Source organism: Crotalus tigris, unplaced genomic scaffold (genome assembly GCF_016545835.1).
Source record: "Crotalus tigris isolate CLP2741 ecotype Arizona unplaced genomic scaffold, ASM1654583v1 scf7180000022970.308977840:1548163, whole genome shotgun sequence".
Taxonomy (NCBI): Eukaryota; Metazoa; Chordata; class Lepidosauria; order Squamata; family Viperidae; genus Crotalus; species Crotalus tigris.
Window position 1 is genome coordinate 2,895,139 of NW_024099557.1, and position 22,377 is coordinate 2,917,515.

The following is a 22,377-nucleotide window of genomic DNA, read 5'->3' on the forward strand; positions in this document are numbered from 1 at the left end:
CTTTGGGGCAGGAGGCCAAGTTACTGAATAATTGTTTAAGAAGCCAGGTAAACTTCCATGAATATCTAGTCATTACTAGAGATTATGAATAGGATATATAAGCAATAGGATATATAAGCAAAGAAAGGGTTTCTTTTTCCCTTCAAGCCTGATTTTGGTAGATTTTGGAAAGCTACTTGAGATCAAGCCTGGTTAGTTATGGATAGGAGACCAACAGGAAATCAGGGCTCTAGAATAGATAGGGAATTTGAAAAAAAAAATATCCTGCTAAGCAAAAAAAATTCCCCTTTTCTAAAAAATGGGCTTCCTTTCATTTTCTGTGAATCTTTCACTGTACAAAGGGACACCCTGAGGGGGGGAGGATAAAAAAAATCAAGTCATAAAGCCCCCAGCCCCCCTTTTAAATATGTGGTGCTGTTAGCTCTTTGAGAGGTAGTCCAGACAAGAAGCACAACAGTGAATACCAACTCTTATCTTTATTGTAAGGTTATATGAATAGAATCTTGCAAGTCTAAAAATATTTCTCCCTTCCTTTCCTTTTACTCTGCAAATAACTAGGGAGGGTCCCTTCTGAGAAGCTTTTTATGCCCTCCCTCTGTCTGTGGGCTGCGATCTGTGGGGGTTGGATTAGATGACCCCCAAGGTCCCTTCCAACTTTATTATTATTATTATACCTTTGCCGGTTGGTTTATCTAGTCTGCAGCTCTTCTTTCTCCCAAGGCCTTTCCCTTCTGTCTCATAATGCCTTTGCTTCTGTCTCCCAAGACATTTCTCTTCATCTGTCCAGGTCTTTCCCTTCTATCTCCCTAAACCAGGGATAGGCAACCTTGGTTCTTTTATGACTCGTGGACTTTAATTCCCAGAATTCCTGAGCCAGCCATGCTGAGGGGAAAGGGAGAGTTGCCATGCTGAGCCATGCTGGCTCAGGAATTCTGGGAGTTGAAGTCCACGAGTCATAAAAGAGCCAAGGTTGCCTACCCTTGCCCTATCTTTTGAGGCCTTTCCTTCCTGTCTCCCAAAATCTTTCCCTTCTGTCTCCCAGGGCCTTTTCCTTCTGCCCCCAAGATGTTGCCTTCTGCCCCCAAGATGTTCCCTTCTGCCTTCCAAGGCCTTTTCCTGCTATTTTTCAGAGCCTTTCCCGTCTGTCTCCTACAGTCTTTTCCTTCTGCTCCCAAGATCTTTCCTTCTATCTCCTAAGGCAGTGGTGGTGAACCTATGGCACGGGTGCCAGAGGCGGCACTCGGAGCCCTCTCTGTGGGCACCCGCGCCGTCGCCCCAGTCCTAGGCCTTCGGCGGGGTTTTATAAAACTTTTTCACTTTAGGCCTCTGCCGCCGTGTGCAAAAAAAAAAAAAAGGTTCAATCAATCAGTCAATTTCAATTTCTTGTGGGGGAAAAAAGATCTTGCAAAGCTGAAATTGATTGGTTGAACTTTTTAGTCCCATCCAGTCTGCCGTTACCACCGCAGCCACACCCACTCAATGGGCCACACCCACCCAATGGGCCACACTCACCTGGCACCTGGCGATGCATGAGTGGGTTTGGGGTTGCAGTTTGGGCACTCGGTCTCTAAAAGGTTCGCCATCACTGTCCTAAGGCCTTTCCCTTCTGTCTCCCAAGGCCTTTCCTTCCTTTTGCCCAAGGCCTTTCCCACAAACTACTGCAGATGCTCACAAGTTACGAGCATGAACAAATCTGGGCTGCGATACTTTGGGTGACTTCTAGATGGCAGCAAAGACAGAGAGCCAGGGAGGAGTGAATGTGTGGATGAATTGCCTAGCAACCCCTGCGGCCTTCTCCCTTTTGCATCCACCAAGAAAAGGAATGCTCTGGTTGCCTAGCAACCTGCCATTCCTGCTATCTCTGCTGCAAAAGCTCCCAGCCTCCTCCTCCTTGTAACACACGTTGCAGTGTTTCTGAACCTTGACCATTTTAAGGCATGTGGACTTCAACTCCCAGAATTCCACAGCCAGCATTGCTGGCTGTGGAATTCTGGGAGTTGAAGTCCACATGCCTTAAAATGGTCAAGGTTGAGAAACACTGCGTTAAAGCAACAGAAAAGAAACCAGTACAACCACCAGCTTATTTATTTTAAGCATTCCCCCCCCCCCCAAAGCAGATTTACAGGTTGGCAGTCAGGCTGGCTGTGCAGGATGAAAAAATACATTTTTAAAAAAAATAAATAAATCTGCATGCTGTTTCATCTCCGCAGGATTGTAGAGAGGGGATTCTACAGCGAAAGGGATGCAGCCCACGTGGTGAAACAGATCCTGGAAGCTGTCTCCGTAAGCCATTTGAATGTTGCCTTCCTTTTTCTAGACTCTTGTCCTTGCATCTGTTTTGGAGGGTAGAATTTTGGTTGCCAAGGAAACGGAAACATAAATTTTGCCACCTTTCAAAGGCACCTTTTCTGTAACTGGAATTTTGTAGGCAGGCACACAATTGAGGTATCTGCTTTTCATGGATTTATGCAAGGGTGCCCCTCAGATGGTGGGAGGTTAGTGTGTGTACTTCATTTTTTGAAGTTATGATTTCGTTTTTTTCAACATTCAATTATTATTATCTTTGAAAGCTGCCCTTCTCAGTGCTCTGAAATCAGCAACTTATAACCAGTAGTTTCCCTACGTTGGTAGTAAGACTAATAAATAGTGCACATAGCAGAACAGAGGAGAAAGAACTGGAGACAATGACAAAATAGAAAGACTTGCAAAGAAAAATAGAACAATTATGGCAGAAGAAAGCAAAGATAATTCCAATAATAATTGGCACTGAAAGAAAGGGAGCGATGCAGAGAAAAAGAAAGTAAAGATGAAAAAGGGGATCATTTACGTCAGTGTTTCTCAGCCTCAGCAACTTTAAGATGTGTGGAGTTCAGCTCCCAGAATTCCCCTTGCAGTGTCATGGTTCCGACAGATGAAATCTCACAGGCTTGAAGAGCAATCTTGCCCGTATACCCATCTTAAGGGCAAGTGGCAAGCTGATCATGCACCGGGAACACCCCGAGTCCACTAGCACTCTCAAATCCACTTGTACCCCTGTCTTAGGGACTATGAGTTTGGCTGCGAGAGAAAAAAGTTTTATTTAACATATACCTTATTTTAATCTATAGGTAGTCCTCAACTTACAACAGTTTATTTAGTGACCGTTCAAAGTTACAACAGCACTAAAAAAGTGACTTATGCTCATTTTTTATAAACGACGGTTGCAGTGTCCCCATGGTCACATGATCCAAATTCAGATGCTTAGCAACTAGTTCATATTTATGATGGCTGCAGTGTCCCTGGGTCATATGATCCGCGTTTATGAGCTGACAAGCAAAGTCAATGGGGAAGCCACTTAACAACGGTGTTCCTAAGTTAACTAGTGCAATGATTTACTTAACAACTGTGGCAAGAAAAGTTGTAAAATGGGGCAAAACTTACTTAACAAACATAAATTTAGCAACATAAATTTTGGGTTCAGTTGTGGTCGTAACTCAAGGACAGTTAGAACAATTTAACCAGTGGAACAACCTGCCTCCAGAAGTGGTGAATGCTCCAACATTGGAAGTTTTTAAGAAGAGACTGGACAGCCATTTGTCTAAGCAAGGGTTTGGGCTAGATGACCTCCAAGGTCCCTTCCAACTTTATTGTTATTGTTGTTATTACTACTACCTATCTCTAAAATCTATTGACATTCTATTTATATATACTAATGTGCACAATATTTTTATTGTAGTTTCACAAGGCTGATTGAGAAAGTAGGATCTCAATAAGGCAGGGTGAATATTTTTTCCCCTCAGTCACTAACAACCAGCTGTTCCTTCAATAACTACAAATGAAGAATAAATTTCCCATCTAATTGAGGCCCTCTTCTATCAACCCCTGGAATTTTCTCTCCGCCTTTACAAGCAGTTCTTGACTTACAACATTCATTTAGTGCAGGCGTCTTCAAACTTGGCCCTTTTATGACTTGTGGACTTCAACTCCCAGAATTCCTCAGCCAGGCATGCTGGCTGAGGAATTCTGGGAGTTGAAGTCCACAAGTCATAAAAGGGCCAAGTTTGAAGACCCTGATTTAGTGACTGTTCAAAGTTATAGTGACACTGAAAAAAGTGACTTAGGACTTTTTCTCACAAAGTCTTACAACCGATCCTCACACACATGATCCAAATACATGCTCGGCAACCGGCATGTATTCTTGATGGTTGACGCATCCTAGGGTCATGCCGCATCCTGGCGCCTTTGTGACCTTCCTGGCCAGCTTCTGAAAGGTAAAAGCGGGAGAAGCTGGATTTGCTTAATGACCTCATGATTCACTTAACAACTGCAGTAACATGCTTAGCAACTGTGACAAAAAAAGTCGTAGAAATTGGACATACTCACTTAATAACTATTTTGCTTTGTAATGGAAATTCTGCTCTCAATTGTGGTCATTAAGTCGAGGACTATCTCTGAATAGTTTTGCTCTGAGTTAAGACATCACTCTGCCAACAAAAATATTTATAGTCAAGGCCATAGTTTTCCCAGTTGCAATGTATGGCTGTGAAAGTTGGACCATAAGAAAGGCTGAGCGCCAAAGAATTGAGGGCTTTGAACTATGGTGCTGGAGAAGACTCCTGCGAGTCCCCTGGTCTGCAAGGCGATCAAACGGGTCAGTCCTAGAGGAGATCAACCCTGACTGCTCTTGAGAAGGCCAGATCCTGAAGTTGAAACTCAAGTACTTTGGCCACCTAATGAGAAGGAAGGACTCACTGGAGAAGAGCCTGATGCTGGGAAAGATGGAGGGCAAGAGAAGAAGGGGACGACAGAGAAGGAGGTGGCTGGATGGAGTCACTGAAGCAGTAGGCATGAGCTTAAATGCACTCCAGAAGATGGTAGAGAACAGGAAGACCTGGAGGAACATTGTCCATGGGGTCGCGATGGGTCGGACACGACTTCGCAATTAACAACAAAGCTAGTGCACCCAATATACCCATCTAGGAGAATACTTAGCTGCACAATTTCCCCTGGGATTTGGTTGCGACTGAGTGCTGTCTTGGAAAATTACTATGGGTGATTTCCAATTTATTTTGCCCTCAGCGCACACCCAGTCGATCGCTACATTCAGATCACAGTGAGCACATGCGCACTCAGTTCAGCAAGCCAAAATAGAGCTTGAGGGATATTTATAAAACATCAGCAAAGATTGTTTTTTCTTAAAAAAAAAAACTGGCAAAACAGAATAAAATGCAGGCAAATCAGGAAGTGTTATGTGTGAGAGAGAGATGAACAAGAATTGACCTCAAAATGAATTGCAATTTTCTGAGCCATTGGTAATAGTCTTGGGGGTAATTAACATGGAGAGTAAGGGAGTGGCCTATGGCTGTTCTAGCCCTAACTCTTTTACATACATCACAGCAGTAGAATCGAGAAGGAAAGTAGGCCATCAGGTGATCCTTTCTCTATTTTGCACCATCAAAGAAGCGATAGATCCAGCGTGTTACAGGCAAACTTTTTCTAGGCTAAAGAACAGACCTGAGGAATAAATTGGAGCAGAAAGGAAATACTAGAACAGATTCAAAAATCACAGTAAAACATTTATTGCGATTGATGTGATTTGAAAAATCATGATTTACAAGTAGTCCTCAGGTTATAACCAGTCGCTTAGTGACTCCTTGATATTACAACAAATCATTACAACTTATAACCTAGTTCTGATGGCAGGGCCCCTCCCCCCACAGTCATATGATCACATTTTAGGTATTCAGCAACTATTCTGCATTTACAGCTGTAAAAATACATTTACAATCTTTTTGCCAAAGATAGGCATTTGCTTCTTGTTTTTGATAAAAACACCCTGTAGTAAGCCATGGCTTTGCTTACTGAATGCACTGTTCACTTTACAGCTGCTGCAAAAAAGTTGTAAAATTGGGTTGGTGATGTGGGTGACCCATTTTCCAACCATCACGATTTATTATTGTAATGGGCGGCCTCCATTACAGTCGTAATTCATGGATTACCGGTGCAGTGTTGTTTTAAGTCTAATTAACACAGGTAGACCTCGACTTACGACCACAGTTTAGCCCCAAATTTCTGTTGGCAATCAAGACAGTTGTTAGGTGAGCTTTGCCCCATCGTACGACTTTTGTTTCCACCATTGTTCAGTTGGTAACACGGTTGTTAAGTGAATCTGGCTTCCCCATTGACTTTGCTTGTCAGAAGGTCGCTAAAGGGGATCACAGGAAACTGCAACTGACATTATAAATACCCGCCATTTGCCAAGCATTTAAATTTTGGTCATGCTGCAACAGTTGTAAGTGTGAAAAATGATCATAAGTCACTTTTTCCAGTGCCATTGTAACTTCAAATAGTCACTAAATGAATGGAAATTGAGAACGTCCTGTAGTTGTTTATTTGACAGATTAACCAACCAAGTTACAGCTCGTTCAACCAATGTCTGAAAGTAGAGACTGAAAGTTGAGACTCTAGAAAGAGTGCAGAGAAGAGCAACAAAGATGATCAGGGGACTGGAAGCTAAAACATATGAGGAATGGTTGCTGGAATTGGGTATGTCTAGTCTAATGAAGAGAAGGACGAGGGGGGACAATATCTCAGGGGCTGCCCCAAAGAAAGGCAGTTAAGCTATTTTCCAAAGCGCCTGACAGCAGGACAAGAAGCAACGGATGGAAACTAACCAAGGAGAGAAGAAACCTGGAACTAAGGAGAACCTGACAGTTAGAACAATTAATCAGTGGAACTACCTGCCTCCAGAAGCTGTGAATGCTCCAAAACTGGAAGTTTTTAAGAAGAGACTGGACAGCTATTTGTCCGAAATGGTGTAGGGTTTCCTGCCTGAGCAGGGGGTTGGACTAGATGACCTCCAACGTCCCTTCCAACTTTACTACTATTACTATTACTTTATTATTATTATTATTATTATTATTATTATTATTACTACTGTTGTTGTTGTTATTATTATTATTATTATTACTACTATTATTATTATTATTGTTATTATTATTTGAGCTTTGTGAATGTGGAAGCTGCCAGCAACAGAGGTTGGAGAGAATAATTCACAAGCAGGGAGAAGGTGGCTGGCTTCACCTTGCAAATCATACATTAATCTTGGTTTGGAATGACACCCCCTTAAGGGACGTTCTTAATTCTATGTGTAATTCTATTCGGCACGAATTTCATAAATAACATTCCCGAATCCTTTGAAATGCAAACAATTCCATATTTGGTATTCAGCCTCCTCCCTCCCGGCCCCTGAGGAATTGCTCCCGAAGAGAAGCCGCTTAAAAAACAGGGACAAGCAGGGAAAGAAGTGGTAGCGTGTATTTGGCATTAAGCTCTTTCCTGCGGTCTAAATTTCAGCACTGCATAAAAGAACAAGAAAGAAATCTATAATTCTTAGAGGGAACATTAGTAGGCCGCTGTTTCGCAGTACTAAAGGTCAGGGAAGATGGTTTCCAAGGCAACCAGGGGGTTTTAAAATATGAGAGACATTCAAATACAAAAGTAGTCCATCGTTAGCTTTGTGCAAAAGTGAGAATTTGGCTCCATCGCTCTGGGCTGGGAAAGAAAGGCTGTCAAATGATGAGAGATCTTAACAGCTGAGTGAATGAAAAGAACAGTTGGGATGCAAGACAGGGATGTCCGTCCTTGGTCACTTTTAAGACCTGTGGACTCCCAGAATTCCCCAGCCAGCCAAACAACAGCACAGAGCAATGTGCTGTTGCAGTGGTTCAACTCCTGATATAATATTTATTCAGAATTATTCAGAAATAATCCAACAAAGGGTTCCCTGCCGTTTTTAATCAGAAGCAGCTTCCATGCACTTTCTGCCCATAATTTCAATAGCAGAGAATGTATTTTGTTCCTATAATTTGTTCTCGGGCCTAGAATTGCTTCTATCATTTGTTCACAGCACGAGTGAAGAACTGCCTATCATTTGATCAGTTTGGGGTTCCGGTGTAATCTGTGAATATATTTGTCTTTATTAATGATTTGGGAGATACAAGAAGATAAAAAGAAATTGGCAATTGAAATAAATAAGGTCCTCCAATTGCTTAGGAACTTAGACGTTTATTTGAATAAAAGCTGGATTTTATCTTAATGATTCAGAAACAAGGCTATAACTATCCTGAACAGAATGCAGATAGCATTGATGCAAGCTAATAAATTTAGAACACAACAGAACATTGTCAAAGTTGGAAGGGACCTTGGAGGTCAACTAGTCCAACCCCATGTTCAGGCAGGAGACCCTATATCATTTCAGACAAATGGCTGTCCAGTCTCTTCTTAAAAACATCCAGTGTTGGAGCATTCACCGCTTCTGGAGGCAGATTGTTCCACTTGTTAATTGTTCTAACTGTCAGGAAGTTTCTCCTTAGTTCTAGGTTGTTTCTCTCCTTGATTTCCATCCGTTCCTTCTTTCCTGCGTTCAGGCACTTTGGAGAATAGCTTGACTCCTCTTCTTTGGGGCAGCCCCTGAGATACTGGAAGACTGCTATCATGTCCCCCCTCGTCCTTCTTTTCATTAAACTGGACATACCTAATTCCATCAACTGTTCCTTATATGTTTTAGCCTCCAGCCCCCTGATCATCTTTGTTGTTCTTCTCTTCACTCTTTCTAGAGTCTCAACATCTTTTTTACATCGTGGTGACCAAAACTGGATGCAGTATTCCAAGTGTGGCTTTACCAAGGCCTTGTAAAGTGGTATTAATACTTCACGTGATCTTGATTCTATTCCTCTGTTAATGCAGCCTAGCACTGTGTTGACTGTTAAGATAAGATACCAAATAATGGTACACTAGGCTTGAAAAGCCTCAGTATTTGTGACACCTTATTGATATACATTGGAATGCTGCTGCAAATAGTCCCTGACTTATGATGATTCATTTAACAACCATTCAAAATTATGATGGCGCTGAAAAAAAAATCCATTGCCGCATCCCTGCATCACATGATCAAAATTTGGGCACTTGGCAACTGGCATGCATTTATGATGTTTGTATTGTCCCAGGGCCACATAATTGCCCTTTGTGACCCTCTCAGAGGCTCCTGAGAATCATAGTAAATGGGGGATGGTGGATTCATTTAATGACTGTGACAAAAAAAGTAGTAAAATTGGGCAACATGTACATTATTTAATGACAGAAGTTCTTATGTGATCATAAGTCGAGGCCTATCTGTATTTTTTATTATTATTATTAAAAAAGTTTTTATTTTCCATTTATTCATACAAAATACAATTAACCATTGGTACCGCCTGCCCATTCCCCCCAGGCTGCGTCCACCCTCTCTAAACCTTCCCTACTTCCCTCCTCTTTCTCTCCTCCCCTCCTACTCTCTTCCCCTCCCCATCTCCTCTAACCATCCTACTTCCTCCATACTCCTTCCTCCCCTCTCATCCCTCTCACCCAAATGAACGCAGCATAGGGGAAATGCCCAAGCATTTGCCATGACTATATTATCATTACCCACCCACTCACCCACCCACCCACCCTCAACCCTCCCCCCCTCGCTTCCCAGAGCAGAATACAGGGTTATTAATAAGAAGGTTAACAATAATAAAAAAGGGGGAAAAAAGAAAGAAAAAAGAAAAAAAACATCATACTTAACCTTTAACTCCCCTTAAATTAAGACATATAAACAAATCTCTACAACAGTTACTATAAAATTTACTCATAAAATAAATGAAACTTTATAGTCCCATATTTTTTCTGAATATAATCTATCCATCTTCTCCATACAATAATATATCTTTCTTGTTTATGATCCTTCAAATAAGCAGAAATTTTTGCCATTTCTGCAAAGTTAGAAACTTTAAATATCCATTCTTCTAAAGTAGGCAACGAGTCCTTCTTCCAATACGAGCCTACTAATAACCTTACTGCAGTTAATAAATTCAACATTAAAGTAGTTTCTTTGTCATTTAAATCCACAAAGATACCCAATAGGAATAATTGAGGGGTGAACTTTATCTTCCTTTTAAAAATCTTTTGAATGTTCTACCAAATCATAATCCAAAAAGCCTTTACCTTTTTACAATTCCACCAAACATGAAAATATGTCACATCCATATTACCGAGGCCTATCTGTATTAATATAAGTAGTCCTTGACTTATGTCCACAATTGAGCCCAAAATTTCAGTTGTTAAGTGAGAGCTTTGTTAAGTGAGTTTTGCCCCATTTTACAACTTTTCTTACCTCAGTTGCTAAGTGAATCACCACTGTTGTTAAGTTAGTATCACACTTGTTTAGTGAATCTGGCTTCCCCATTGACTTTGCTTGTCAGATAGTCGCAAAAGGTGATCCCATGATCTTGAGACCCAGCAGCGGTCATAAATATGAATCAGTTACCAAGCATCTGAATTTTGATCATATGCTCATGGGGATGCTGCTAAGGTCGTAACAGTGAAAGAAGGTCATAAGTCACTTTTTTCAGTTCTGTTGTTGTAACTTTGAGCAATCACTGTTGTAAGTTGAGGACTATCTATACATGGTAGTTTTAAGTGGTGGTACACAAATGCCACGAGTCAGAAAACTGTGAAATGCCATCAAATGCCACTTAAAGTTACTTTGTCATATGAGGTGGCTTGATTAAATATATTAAATAAGTTAACTTGATTAAATATATTAAATAAATAAGAAATAATTAATTTGCTTGCTCCAACGGAATTCTTTTTGACAGCATACAGAAGTAAGGGACTTTTTACTACAAAATGTCGCATGTTTTTCTATCTTTGTCTCTTTTAGTATTTGCATTCAAATGGAGTCGTCCACCGTGACCTCAAACCAGAAAATCTTCTCTACGCAGATCTCTCCCCCGATGCGCCACTCAAAATTGGTATGTTTGGGAAGAAGTAAACAGAAAATATTATATAGTGAAATCTTATTTTAACAGACTAAGGGTGGGGGACAGGTATCCATTGTTCGCAAAGAACCACTAGGTCAGTGGTTCTCAACCTGTGGGTCGGGACCCCATTTGGGGTCAAACGACCATTTCATGGGGGTCGCCAAACAAGGCTGTCCGCCATTTCCCCCCCTTTTCTTTGTCCATGCCCCTGGCACCTGGTGATGTATAAGTGGTTGGGGGTCACCACAACATGGGGAACTGTATTATGGGGTCGCGGCATTAGAAAGGTTGAGAACCACTGCACTAGGTGGAAAAAATACACCACTGTGGCAATTAACATCAATTGCGTGAGGATATCATTTTGCAGACCTCGCAAATTATGTCCTTTGCATCAATTCATGTCATTTGAGGTAAACTGATATGAAGGATATAAATCATTTGATCCAAAGCAAAAAAAAAAAAAGAATTTATGATACATTTTGTAAGATGTTATCTGATGTGACATTTGTGTAAATTTACATGATTTGCGTTATAATTTCATTATGCAGCTTACACAAATGACAGGATTTTGAATTTAACAGATGTTTGGTAGAAATGGGTCTTACCCCAGATTATACCTTAAATTAAGGGTTGACTAATTGAACAGCATACATACATGCAGAACCACCACGACTTACAGCAGTTTGTTTAGTGACTGTTCGAAGTTACAACATCACTGACTATTTTTCACAATTATAACTGTTACAGCATTCCCAGGATCATGTGGTCAAAATTCAGATGCTTGGCAGCTGACTGATATTTTTGAGTCGCAGTGCCCCGGGCCATGTGATCACCTTTTCCAACTTTCCGACAAGCAAAGTCAATGGGGAGGCCAGATGCCCTTAACAACCATGTTACTAATTTAATAAGGGTAGTGATTCACTTAACAACTGTGGCAAGAAAAGTCGTAAAATGGGGCAAAACTCATTTAACAATTGTCTCACTTAGCAACAAAAATCTGTTGTGATCATCAGTTGTGATCATAAGTCAAGGACTACTGGTATCTATATTAGAATTAACAATATTTTCTGCTCTAAGTAGAATGACATAGCATTCTTTCCTGGCAAATAATTACTATAGCTCAGAACAAAATATCAGTAACATGCTGCATGAGTCTGTCAATTACTATGATTTTAATATACAGGAATAATTTAGTGCGGACCAGAGAGCCAAATCCCAACTGAGTCTCAAGGGGTGGGAGACGGCTTAAGAATCAATCGTAATCGATCTAAAATTCATCCCACAAAGAATATCTATGGGGTCCTTGATCTCTCTCAGTCTGGTGGTTTTCTTGCAGTCATTTCATTGCCCAACTAGGTAACATCAGCAGCACTGATGATGTTCCCTAGTTGGGTAATGAAACGTCTGCAAGAATATAATTAAGCTCAGAGAGCATCAAAGAGAGAGCATCAAGGGCTCCATAACACAGTGATCTTCAAACTTGGCAACTTTAAGACTTATGGACTTTAGCTCCCAGAATTCCTCAGCCAGCCAGCCTGGCTGGCTGAGGAATTCTGGGAGCTGAAGTCCACAAGCCTTAAAGTTGCCAAGTTTGAAGACCCCTGCCATAGCTGAATCCTGAACTATAAATATTCTTTTCTCTTGGAGTTCCAGATTCTTATTTGGTTGGTTTTCTTACGCTGATGATGTTACCTAGTCATTCATTGGGTAATGAACATCAGCCAAGCCAAGAGAGCACCAAGGACTCCACCATGCAACCCTGAGCTACTGATAAAGTAGTCCTTGACTTGCGACCACAATTGGGCTCAAAATTTCCGTTCCTCAGCAAGGAGATTTAGTTAGTTGCAGTTGATTTTTGTGACTTTTGTGCCACAGTTGCCAAGCAAACCACTGAAGTTGTTAAGTGATTCACATGGTCATTAAGCGAATCTGGCTTCGCCCATTGGCTTCCCTTGTTGGAAGCCCCCTGGAAAATTTGCAAATGGTGACCACATGATCTTAGGATGCTACAACCAAAATAAATATCTTCTGGTTGCCAAACACTCAAAGTGGATGCCGTGACAATTATAAGTGTAAGGTCCAGTTGTAAATCACTTTTTTTCAGTGCCCTTCAACATCTAAGTGAGCAGAGATTAACACCAAGATTAACATCAGGGCAATAATCAGGAAGTAAACAGGACCCCAGTGTGCTGCAGCTGCCAAAAAGGCCAACGCAATGCTAGGCTGCATTAACAGAGGGATAGAATCAAGATCACTTGAAGTGTTAATACCACTTTACAATGCCTTGGTAAGGCCACACTTGGAATACTGCATCCAGTTTTGGTCACCACGATGTAAAAAAGATGTTGAGACTCTAGAAAGAGTACAGAGAAGAGCAACAAAGATGATTAGGGGACTGGAGGCTAAAACATATAAGGAACGGTTGCGAGAATTGGGTATGTCTAGTTTAAGGAAGAGAAGGACAAGGGGGGACATGATAGCAGTATTCCAATATCTCAGGGGCTGCCATAAAGAAGAGGGAATCAAGCTATTTTCCAAAGCACCTGAAGGCAGGACAAGAAGCAACGGGTGGAAACTAATCAAGGAGAGAAGCAACCTAGAACTAAGGAGAAACTTCCTGACAGTTAGAACAATTAACCAGTGGAACAACCTGCCTCAAGAAGCGGTGAATGCTCCAACACTGGAAGTTTTTAAGAAGAGACTGAACAGTCATTTCTCTGAAATGGTGTAGGGTTTCCTGCCTGAGCAGGGGGTTGGACTAGATGACCTCCAAGGTCCTTTCCAACTTTACTATTATTATTATTATTATTATTATTATTATTATTAAGGGAATAGAATAGAATCGAATGGAATGGAATGGAATATAGAATAGTATGAAATGGAGTAATAGAATAGAATAGAATAGAATAGAATGGAATGGAATGGAATATAGAATAGTATGGAATGGAAGAATAGAACAGAACAGAACAGAACAGAACAGAATAGAATAGAATAATAACAATAACTTTATTGTCACTTTGAATGTACAGTACACTAATTGGCATACATTAAAATGAAATTTCATTGCATATAGCTCTCAAAGGGTCACCATCTTCAATACACTAAATAAATACATAAATACATACATATATATATACATTACATACATAATTATGCATATACCCATATATATTATATGACACACAGCCAAACAAGCTAACAGTAAACAGCCCAACTAAAGAATCTCCAGCATGACTCCCACCAACCCTGACAGGGTGAGCTACTAGAATATAAAATGACAGCAAACCCCATTCTCTGCAATCACTGATGATGTTACTTAGTTTGGTAATGAAAACAACCAAGCTCAGACCGCACCAAGGACCCTACAGTTTAAACCTGAGCTACAAATATTCTCTTTTATCAGTACACACAACAATTTCTTTTTTTTCCCTCCCAGGTGATTTTGGTTTATCTAAAATTGTGGATGAGCAAGATACGATGAAAACTGTATGTGGCACACCAGGATACTGCGGTGAGTATGTGATGGAGAGTAATGGGGAACTCTGTCCCTGTTAAAAAGGTAATGGGTGCAGGGAAAAAAAGGGAAGCTCTGTATTCTGGGCCCTATTTTTAAGAAGAAAGCACATAGTAGTATACATAATTACGCTCTCTAGAAATACGATATTTGGGGTGTGAAAATCCAGATGTCCACTAAGATGGCAGAATGTTAGACTTTCTTTCTCTCTACTGCTTCCTAGTGGTCGTGTGAAGATTTGCAGCTCAGATCTGGTGGTTTTTTTCAGCTTAGCAACCAGTGTTATTCGTTCCTAAAAACTGTTTCTTGCCACTGTTCCCAAACCAGTGTGTAAATGATAGAAAGTGTCATCTGATTGAGACATTATTTTATTCTATAAAGCAGTGATTCTCAACCTCAGCAGTTTTAAGATGGGTGAACTTCAACTCCCAGAATTCCTCAGCCAATGTGTTGAGTTCTGGGAGTTGAAGTACCTCCATCTTAGAGTTTCTGAGGTTGAGAAATACTGCTATAAAGTATTTCATTGTATCACTTGTTGCCATTTTGACCCTGGGTCTTACTTAATAGTTTTTCTGTCAAATTTTCCCTAGAGGAAAGCCTGTTCATCTTTCTAAAAACTAAAGCAAACCTTTGTAACCTTTAATAAGATAGCATTCCTGAATTGGGTTACCAGATCTCTTTTACACACAAGGAAAGATATGGATATTCCTGACAGTTAGAACAATTAACCAGTGGAACAACCTGCCTCTAGAAGCGGTGAATGCTCCAACGCTGGAAGTTTTTAAGAAGAGACTGGACAGCCATTTGTCCGTAATGGTATAGGGCTTCCTGCCTGAGCAAGGGGTTGGACTAGATGACCTCCAAGGTCCCTTCCAACCCTGTAGATTTCCTGGCAGCATTTCCAAAAGTGGTTTCCCCTTCTTCCTCCTGCTAGGGAGAGGGACTGGCCTAAAGTCACCCAGCTGTCTTCCTGCCTAAGGCAGGACTAGAACTCATGGTCTCCCAGTGTATGGCCTGATGCCTTAACGCAGTGATGGCGAACCTTTTAGAGACCGAGTGCCCAAAAATTGGCCTCGGCCCCGCTCCACCCCCTGCCCTGCCCCCCATCCCCACCCCGCCTGCCCGCAGGACCACTCACCGCCTCCAGGGCCCGCCACAGATTGTCCAAGCAGCCCAGCAGCACTATGGTGGTCACGCCCTCTGCCCGCGCCCTGCAGCATCAACTGTGCACGATGGGGTGTGAGGGCAGAGTCTTGTCTACGCTGCCTGGCTGCCATGTCCTTGGCTGCGCTGCTCCGTGTGGGCCACACTCAGGGGCGGCTCTCCTTCAGGGGGGCTGCTGAAGAGGAGGGGATCACGGGGGGAGGCGAGGCTGGGGCAACGGCACGTATTCCCACAGAGAGGGCTCCGAGTGCCGCCTCTGGCACCCGTGCCATAGGTTTGCCACCACTGCCTTAACCACTACACCAAACTGGTTGCCTCATCTATTCACAAAGCCTGGTAACACTGAATTCTCAAGAGCCAGGATGATCTAGTGGTGAAGCTATTGGACCAGGAGTGGGGAGATCTAAGTTCAGGGGGGACTTTGGGCCAACCCCACTGTCTCAGCCAAAGAGCTAAGGTGAGCCAATAATGAAAGAAGTGGACTAGGAATAGGGAGACCGAGGTTCTAGTGCCCCCTCAGCATGGAAGCCTCCTGGGGGGGGGGAGGCAAACAAGAACTTCCACCTTCTCAGATCAGATCAGATCTGTCCATTCTCTAAGGAGCAGAAAACCGTAAGGAAACTTTCCTGGAAGAAATACACCTAGAATTGTAGAATTAACATGCTGGAAGGGTCTTTGGAGCCCCCTACCCAAGGAAGAAGATCTAATTGCATCCTGGACAAATAGATACCCAATCTTTTCTTGAAGACCTCCACTTATGGAGCACCCACAATTCTAGGAGGCGAGCTGCTCCACTGATTGTTCTCAGTGTCAGGAAAGTCCTCCTTCATTCTACCTGGATCTCCCTTTAAGGAGATTCCACCCATTGCTTCTTGTCCTGCCCTCAGGTGCTTTGGAAAATAAATTGTTCCCCTCCTTTCTGTGTCAGCTCCTCAAGTACCAGAAGACAGCTATCATGTCAGTTAATCCTCCTCTTCTATAGGCTCTAGACATAGCTAATTCCCTTAACCATTTATCATATGGTTTACGGTATATTAAGGTGACCAACCGTCCTCCTTTAAGGAGGACAGTCCTCCTTTTGTAAGTTCTGTCCTCCCTCAAAAAGTGTCCTCCTTCATCTCCTCCTTTTCGATATTTGAAGACTAATCTGCAGGGCTTTTTTTCCCCTCATAAAACACTCAGAACGGCGTTCTGGCACCTTTTTTTGATGGTTTTTTTTTTTCAACTTTTGCATGAGCTGTGCTACTCCCCCTATTGGCTTTCAAAAGCCAATAGGAATTGCTGCTGAGCGCGCCAAAACACCCGTCTGGCAAACTTTGCACATGCAAGTTGTCTGTATTATTGTTGCAATGAATAAAATGTTTCTTTTATTTACGATATTTTTTCTTCAATTTATTTGTGCCCTCCTTTTCATTGTAAAAAAGTTGGTCACCTTAGGTATATAACCTGCTATACTAGGTTTCCTTAAAGAGAGATTCTTTGAAATTCGCAGAATTCTCAGCAATGGCCATGCTGAAGTATTCACCTCTGGAAGGCCCATTGGAGAAACATTACAAAGCTTGTGGAAAGAAGCCTTGAACAAGAAAATGGCTACCTGGCCTAAAGGATCTGAACTGCAGACATTCAGATGACCACCAGATGGCAACAGAGAGAGTTTTAGGGATCTTTTCTACCATCTGGTGCAGGGATCCCCAATATGTGGGCTGTGGCCGCTACCGGTCCGTGGCCAAATTGCAACCGGGCTACGTGGGTCGGTATGTGTGCACAGCTTGACTCAAGGGAGCAGCGGGTGCTGGCACTTGCAGCCCCGCTTGTGTGAGCAGCGGCACACACACGCCTGCCCCTTACCTAAAACCATCCCTTCTTCCCCTCCCTCCCTCCATGCCAGGCCCCCAACCCAGAAAGGTTGGGGAACGCTGCTCTAGTGGTCATCTGGCTTTAGCACCCTCATTTTACCACCTATCTTGACTTGAATGAGAAGGCCTTTGGGCAGATAATTTGGGCTACAGGTGTTAGGCTTTATCCATCCTGCTTCAAAGGGCCACCAGGGAAGAATGGGAAAATAATAACATGCAGCTCTCTTTTCCTTCCCCATGAGTTTGCAAAAGTGGAAGTGATAGCAAGTGTCAGGTTGGAAAACTTCCAAGAAAATTGCCAATCATCCGTGAAGGAGTGTGAGTGTTCAACGTTTGTGCTTAGGGGATGAGCAGAGAAGACAGCATAGCGGGAGAAGGCGGGAAAAAATGGAAGCAAAGATATGTCTGCCAACACTTACTCTCTCTCTCTCTCTCTCTCTCTCCCTCCCTCCCTCTCCCCTCTCCCTCTCCCTTCCTCTCCCCCTCCCTCCCTCTCTCTCCCTCTCCCCCTCTCCCTCACTCTCCCTCTCTTTCTCCATCACTCTCCCTCTCTCTCCCCCCTCTCCCTTCCTCTCTCCCTCCCTCTCTCCCCCTCTCCCTCTCTCTCCCCCCCTTTCCTCCCCTCTCCCTCCCCCTCCCCCCCTCTCCTGTCTTTCCTTTATTTTTCAAATGCCTTCAGCACCCGAAATTCTCCATGGCTCACCATATGGCCCTGAAGTGGATATGTGGTCTGTAGGCGTCATAACATACATTTTGTGAGTAATGCTAAAATACTTTGACACAAAACTCCTGTCGCTGTGATTTGCTCCCTCGCACTCTCTTCCTTTCAAGCACGGCCCAGCACATGAGCATGATGTGAAATGTGCCTCTTCTTATTCTGGGTTTTTGTTTTTGGAGGGAGGGGGTGATTCTCACCCACTCCTAATTTCTGCTGTTCTCTGCTTCCAGCTTAAAAATAAATTAGATCCTTTCAGCCACCATTTCTTTCCTTCCCACTCGCCGTTGTTTATTTCTCTCTCCAAGTAAAACCACAAAATGCTGACTTCTGACTTCCCACACGCACACGCACACGCACACGCTTATAGGCATAACTGTTTTCTTTTTTATTTGCTTTCAGCGTATTGCCAAAAAAAAAAAAAAAAAAAAGGAATAGGCAAAAGTGTAAGAATGTCAAGAGGGAGCTTGTTCCAGATCACAGGTTGTTCTGGTAACTGAAAAAAGTGACATAAACTTTGCACCATTCCCACGGTCATGTGATCAAAATTCAGGCATTTGGCAACTGACATGTAATTTATGATGGTTGCAGTGTCCCTAGTCAGGGGCAGGGATAGGCAACATTGGCTCTTTTATGACTTGTGGACTTCAACTCCCAGAATTCCTTAGCCAGCCATGCTGAGGAGAAATGGAGAGGTTTCCATGCTGAGCTATTCTGGCTCAGGAATTCTGGAAGTCCACGAGTCATAAAAGAGCCAAGATTGCCTATCCCTGTCCATTGGTAACCTTTCCAGCCGGCTTCCGACAAGCAAAATCAATGGGGGAAAGCCGGATTCACTTAACAACCACATGAGTCACTTAACAACTGCAGTGATTCGCTTAACAGCTAGGGTAAAAAAAGGTCATAAAATGCGTCGCAATTCACTCAACAATAGTCAAGCATAGCAATGCAAATTTTGGGCTTCCTTGAGGTCATATGTCAGGGGCTACCTGTATAGTTTCTTTCCTTACTGTTGCCCTGTACAGGGCAAATATGGACACCACCACCTGCTAGCAGATTGGCCATATAATTTTATGCCATTCAGAAAGACTGTGGACTATAATTTAAATAAGAGCCAGCCGTGTGCTGCAGCTGCCAAAAAAGCCAACACAGTGCTAGGCTGCATTAACAGAGGGATAGAATCAAGATCACATGAAGTATTAATACCACTTTACAAGGCCTTGGTAAGGCCACACTTGGAATACTGCATCCAGTTGTGGTCACCACAATGTAAAAAAGATGTTGAAACTCTAAAAAGAATGCAGAAAAGAGCAACTAAGATGATTAGGGGACTGGAGGCTAAAACATAGAAGGAACAGTTGCTGGAATTGGGTATGTCTAGCTTAATGAAGAGAAAGACGAGGGGTGGCATGAAAGTAGTGTTCCAATATCTCAGGGGCTGCCCCAAAGAAGAGGGAGTCAAGCTATTCTCCAAAGCGCCTGAAGGCAGGACAAGAAGCAACGGATGGAAACTCATCAAGGAGAGAAGCAACCTGGACCTAAGGAGAAACTTCCTGACAGTTAGAACCATTAACCAGTGGAACAACCTGCCTCCAGAAGCGGTGAATGCTCCAACACTGCAAGTTTTAAAGAAGAGATTGGACAGCCATTTGTCTGAAATGGTTTAGGATTTCCTGCCTGAGCAGGGGGTTGGACTAGATGACCTCCAAGGTCCCTTCCAACTTTTTTATATTATTATTACTACTACTACTATTATTATTATTATTATTATTATTATTTGTCTGATGAAGAGCCAGGAGCCATGGAGAAGGTCCTCACATCATAATTGCTGCATGAGTCTAATAAATCTGTTGCTAACAGGCTTCTAGTTAAAGTGGGGGATTTTTTTCACCTATAAAACTGTAGTTGGCTCGGTACTGATATGCCCGAAGGGTCACCTCCTTCAGCTAAGAATCAGTAGCCCAATAAGAACACTTCAGGAAACAATGCTTTGTAGTTCTCCCAAACCATGAAATGAGGGGCACTGAGGCCAGCAGGAAATGTTTCTCGGTAATGAGAAGCTAGATTAACCTCCACATTATTGTCATTTCAGAAGCACATTAAATCAGAGCTCTTCCAGAAGTCTTTTAAAATTGTAGTTTATTGAAAGAACACCCTGTCCGTGTTTATATTATTGTAAGTTATGATTTTTTAACTTGTGTAATCCGACTATTAAGGATAGCTTACGTGCCTATATTTTACAGTGACTTTTCTATATTGCTGACAGTTGTTTGATCGCAAGTGGCGTTGAACGCCGACACACAAGCAAGCCCTTAATTATATATTTGGGGCAGTGTATGCTAAAAAAGACTTTAGTTTTACTTTTGCAATGTAAGTGCAGGCCCTACAGTGCCTCAGGGAAGAGATTGGAGAAGAAACCAGTGAACAGGAAAAGAAGAAACTGGACAGCCATTTGTCTGAAATCGTATAGAGTTTCCTGCCTGAGCAGGGGGTTGGACTAGATGACCTCCAAGGTCCCTTCCAGCTTTATTATTATTATTATTATTATTATTCAGTGAATTAAGCTCTTCCCACATTGATTGGTGCACTTTTAAGGCTGCCCGGCTCAGTAAGTCAATGGAGGTCTGCGGCGAATCAAAAAGCCCGCTGCAGTACCTCCACGTCCGTTGATTTGACCGGCTCAGCGGCCCGGGGACGAGCAGGAACCGATGCCCCCACTGCCCGCCGGGCTTGCTGCCTGGCCTGGGGAAACACAAGGCAGGCTTAGCGCCCCGGGGACGGCCAAAACCCAATGCCCCTGTCGGCCGCACTGCCGCCCAGCCCGGGGAGACGCGAGGCAGGCTCAGCGCCCCGGGGACGGCCAAAATCCAATGCCCCTGCCGGCCGCCACTGCCGCCCAGCCCGGGGAGACACGAGGCAGGCTCAGCGCCCCGGGGACGGCTACAAACAAATGTCCCCGCCACTTGCTGCCTGGCCCAGGAAAAAACAAGGCTGGCTCAGCGGCCCGGGGACAGCTACAAACCAATGCCCCTGCCGCCTGCCGCACGGCCCGGGAAGATGCAAGGCTGGCTCAGTGGCCCGGGGACGGCCAAAACCCAATGCCCCTGCCGGCCGCCACTGCCGCCCAGCCCGGGGAGACGCGAGGCAGGCTCAGCGCCCCGGGGACGGCCAAAATCCAATGCCCCTGCCGGCCGCCACTGCCGCCCAGCCCGGGGAGACGCGAGGCAGGCTCAGCGCCCCGGGGACGGCTACAAACAAATGTCCCCGCCACTTGCTGCCTGGCCCGGGAAAAAACAAGGCTGGCTCAGCGGCCCGGGGACGGCTACAAACCACTGCCCCCGCTGCCTGCCGCACGGCCCGGGAAGATGCAAGGCTGGCTCAGTGGCCCGGGGACGGCCAAAACCCAATGCCCCTGCCGGCCGCCACTGCCGCCCAGCCCGGGAAGATGCGAGGCTTGCTCAGCGGCCTGGGGATGGCTACAAGCCAATGCCCCCGCCGCCTGCCGCACGGCCGGGGAAGATGCGAGGCTGGCTCAGCGCCCTGGGGACGGCCAAAAACCAATGCCCCTGCCGGCTACCACTGCCGCCCAGCCCGGGGAGGCGCGAGGCAGGCTCAGCGCCCCGGGGACGGCCAGAAACCAATATCCCCGCCATCTGCCGCCCGGGGAGACACGAGGCCGGCTCAGCGGCCCGGGGACGGCTACAAACCAATGCCCCCGCCGCCTGCCGCACGGCCCGGGAAGATGCGAGGCTGGCTCAGCGCCCTGGGGACGGCCAAAAACCAATGCCCCTGCCGGCCGCCACTGCCGCCCAGCCCGGGGAGGCGCGAGGCAGGCTCAGCGCCCCGGGAACGGCCAGAAACCAATATCCCCGCCATCTGCCGCCCGGGGAGACACGAGGCCGGCTCAGCGGCCCGGGGACGGCTACAAACCAATGCCCCTGCCGCCCAGCTCGGGAAGATGCGAAGTCAGCTCAGCGGCCCGGGGACGGCCAAAAACCAATGCCTCTGCCGGCCGCCACTGCCGCCCAGCCCGGGACGACGCGAGGCTGGCTCAGCGGCCCGGGGAGGGGCAGGAACCGATGCCCCCGCCGGCTGCTGCCCCCGCTGGGCCTACCGCCTGGCCCGGGGACGGGCAGGAACCAATGCCCCTGCCGGCCGCTGGCCCCGCCAGGCCTGCTGCCCAGCCCAGGGAGACACGAGGCCGGCTCGGCTGCCCCTCCGCCTGGTGCAGGTAAGCCCCCTCCCTCCTCCCCACTCACCCTCCATCTCCGGGTCTGCTCCTGCTTGGCCCACTCGGGCCGCAGC

General features: G+C 44.6%; 1 protein-coding gene across 1 annotated transcript in view; it reads left to right on the plus strand.

The window, feature by feature from the left end:
• Positions 1 to 18,173, plus strand: part of LOC120297091 (calcium/calmodulin-dependent protein kinase type IV-like) — a 49,583-nt gene extending 31,410 nt beyond the window's left edge. Inside the window, exons 5-8 of the mRNA XM_039319333.1 lie at positions 2,211 to 2,283; positions 10,724 to 10,814; positions 14,260 to 14,334; positions 18,037 to 18,173. Of these exons, the coding sequence (XP_039175267.1) occupies positions 2,211 to 2,283; positions 10,724 to 10,814; positions 14,260 to 14,334; positions 18,037 to 18,116 (319 nt within the window). The 3' untranslated portion in view covers positions 18,117 to 18,173. The remainder of the gene's footprint in view (positions 1 to 2,210; positions 2,284 to 10,723; positions 10,815 to 14,259; positions 14,335 to 18,036) is intronic.
• Positions 18,174 to 22,377: the final 4,204 nt, after the last annotated feature.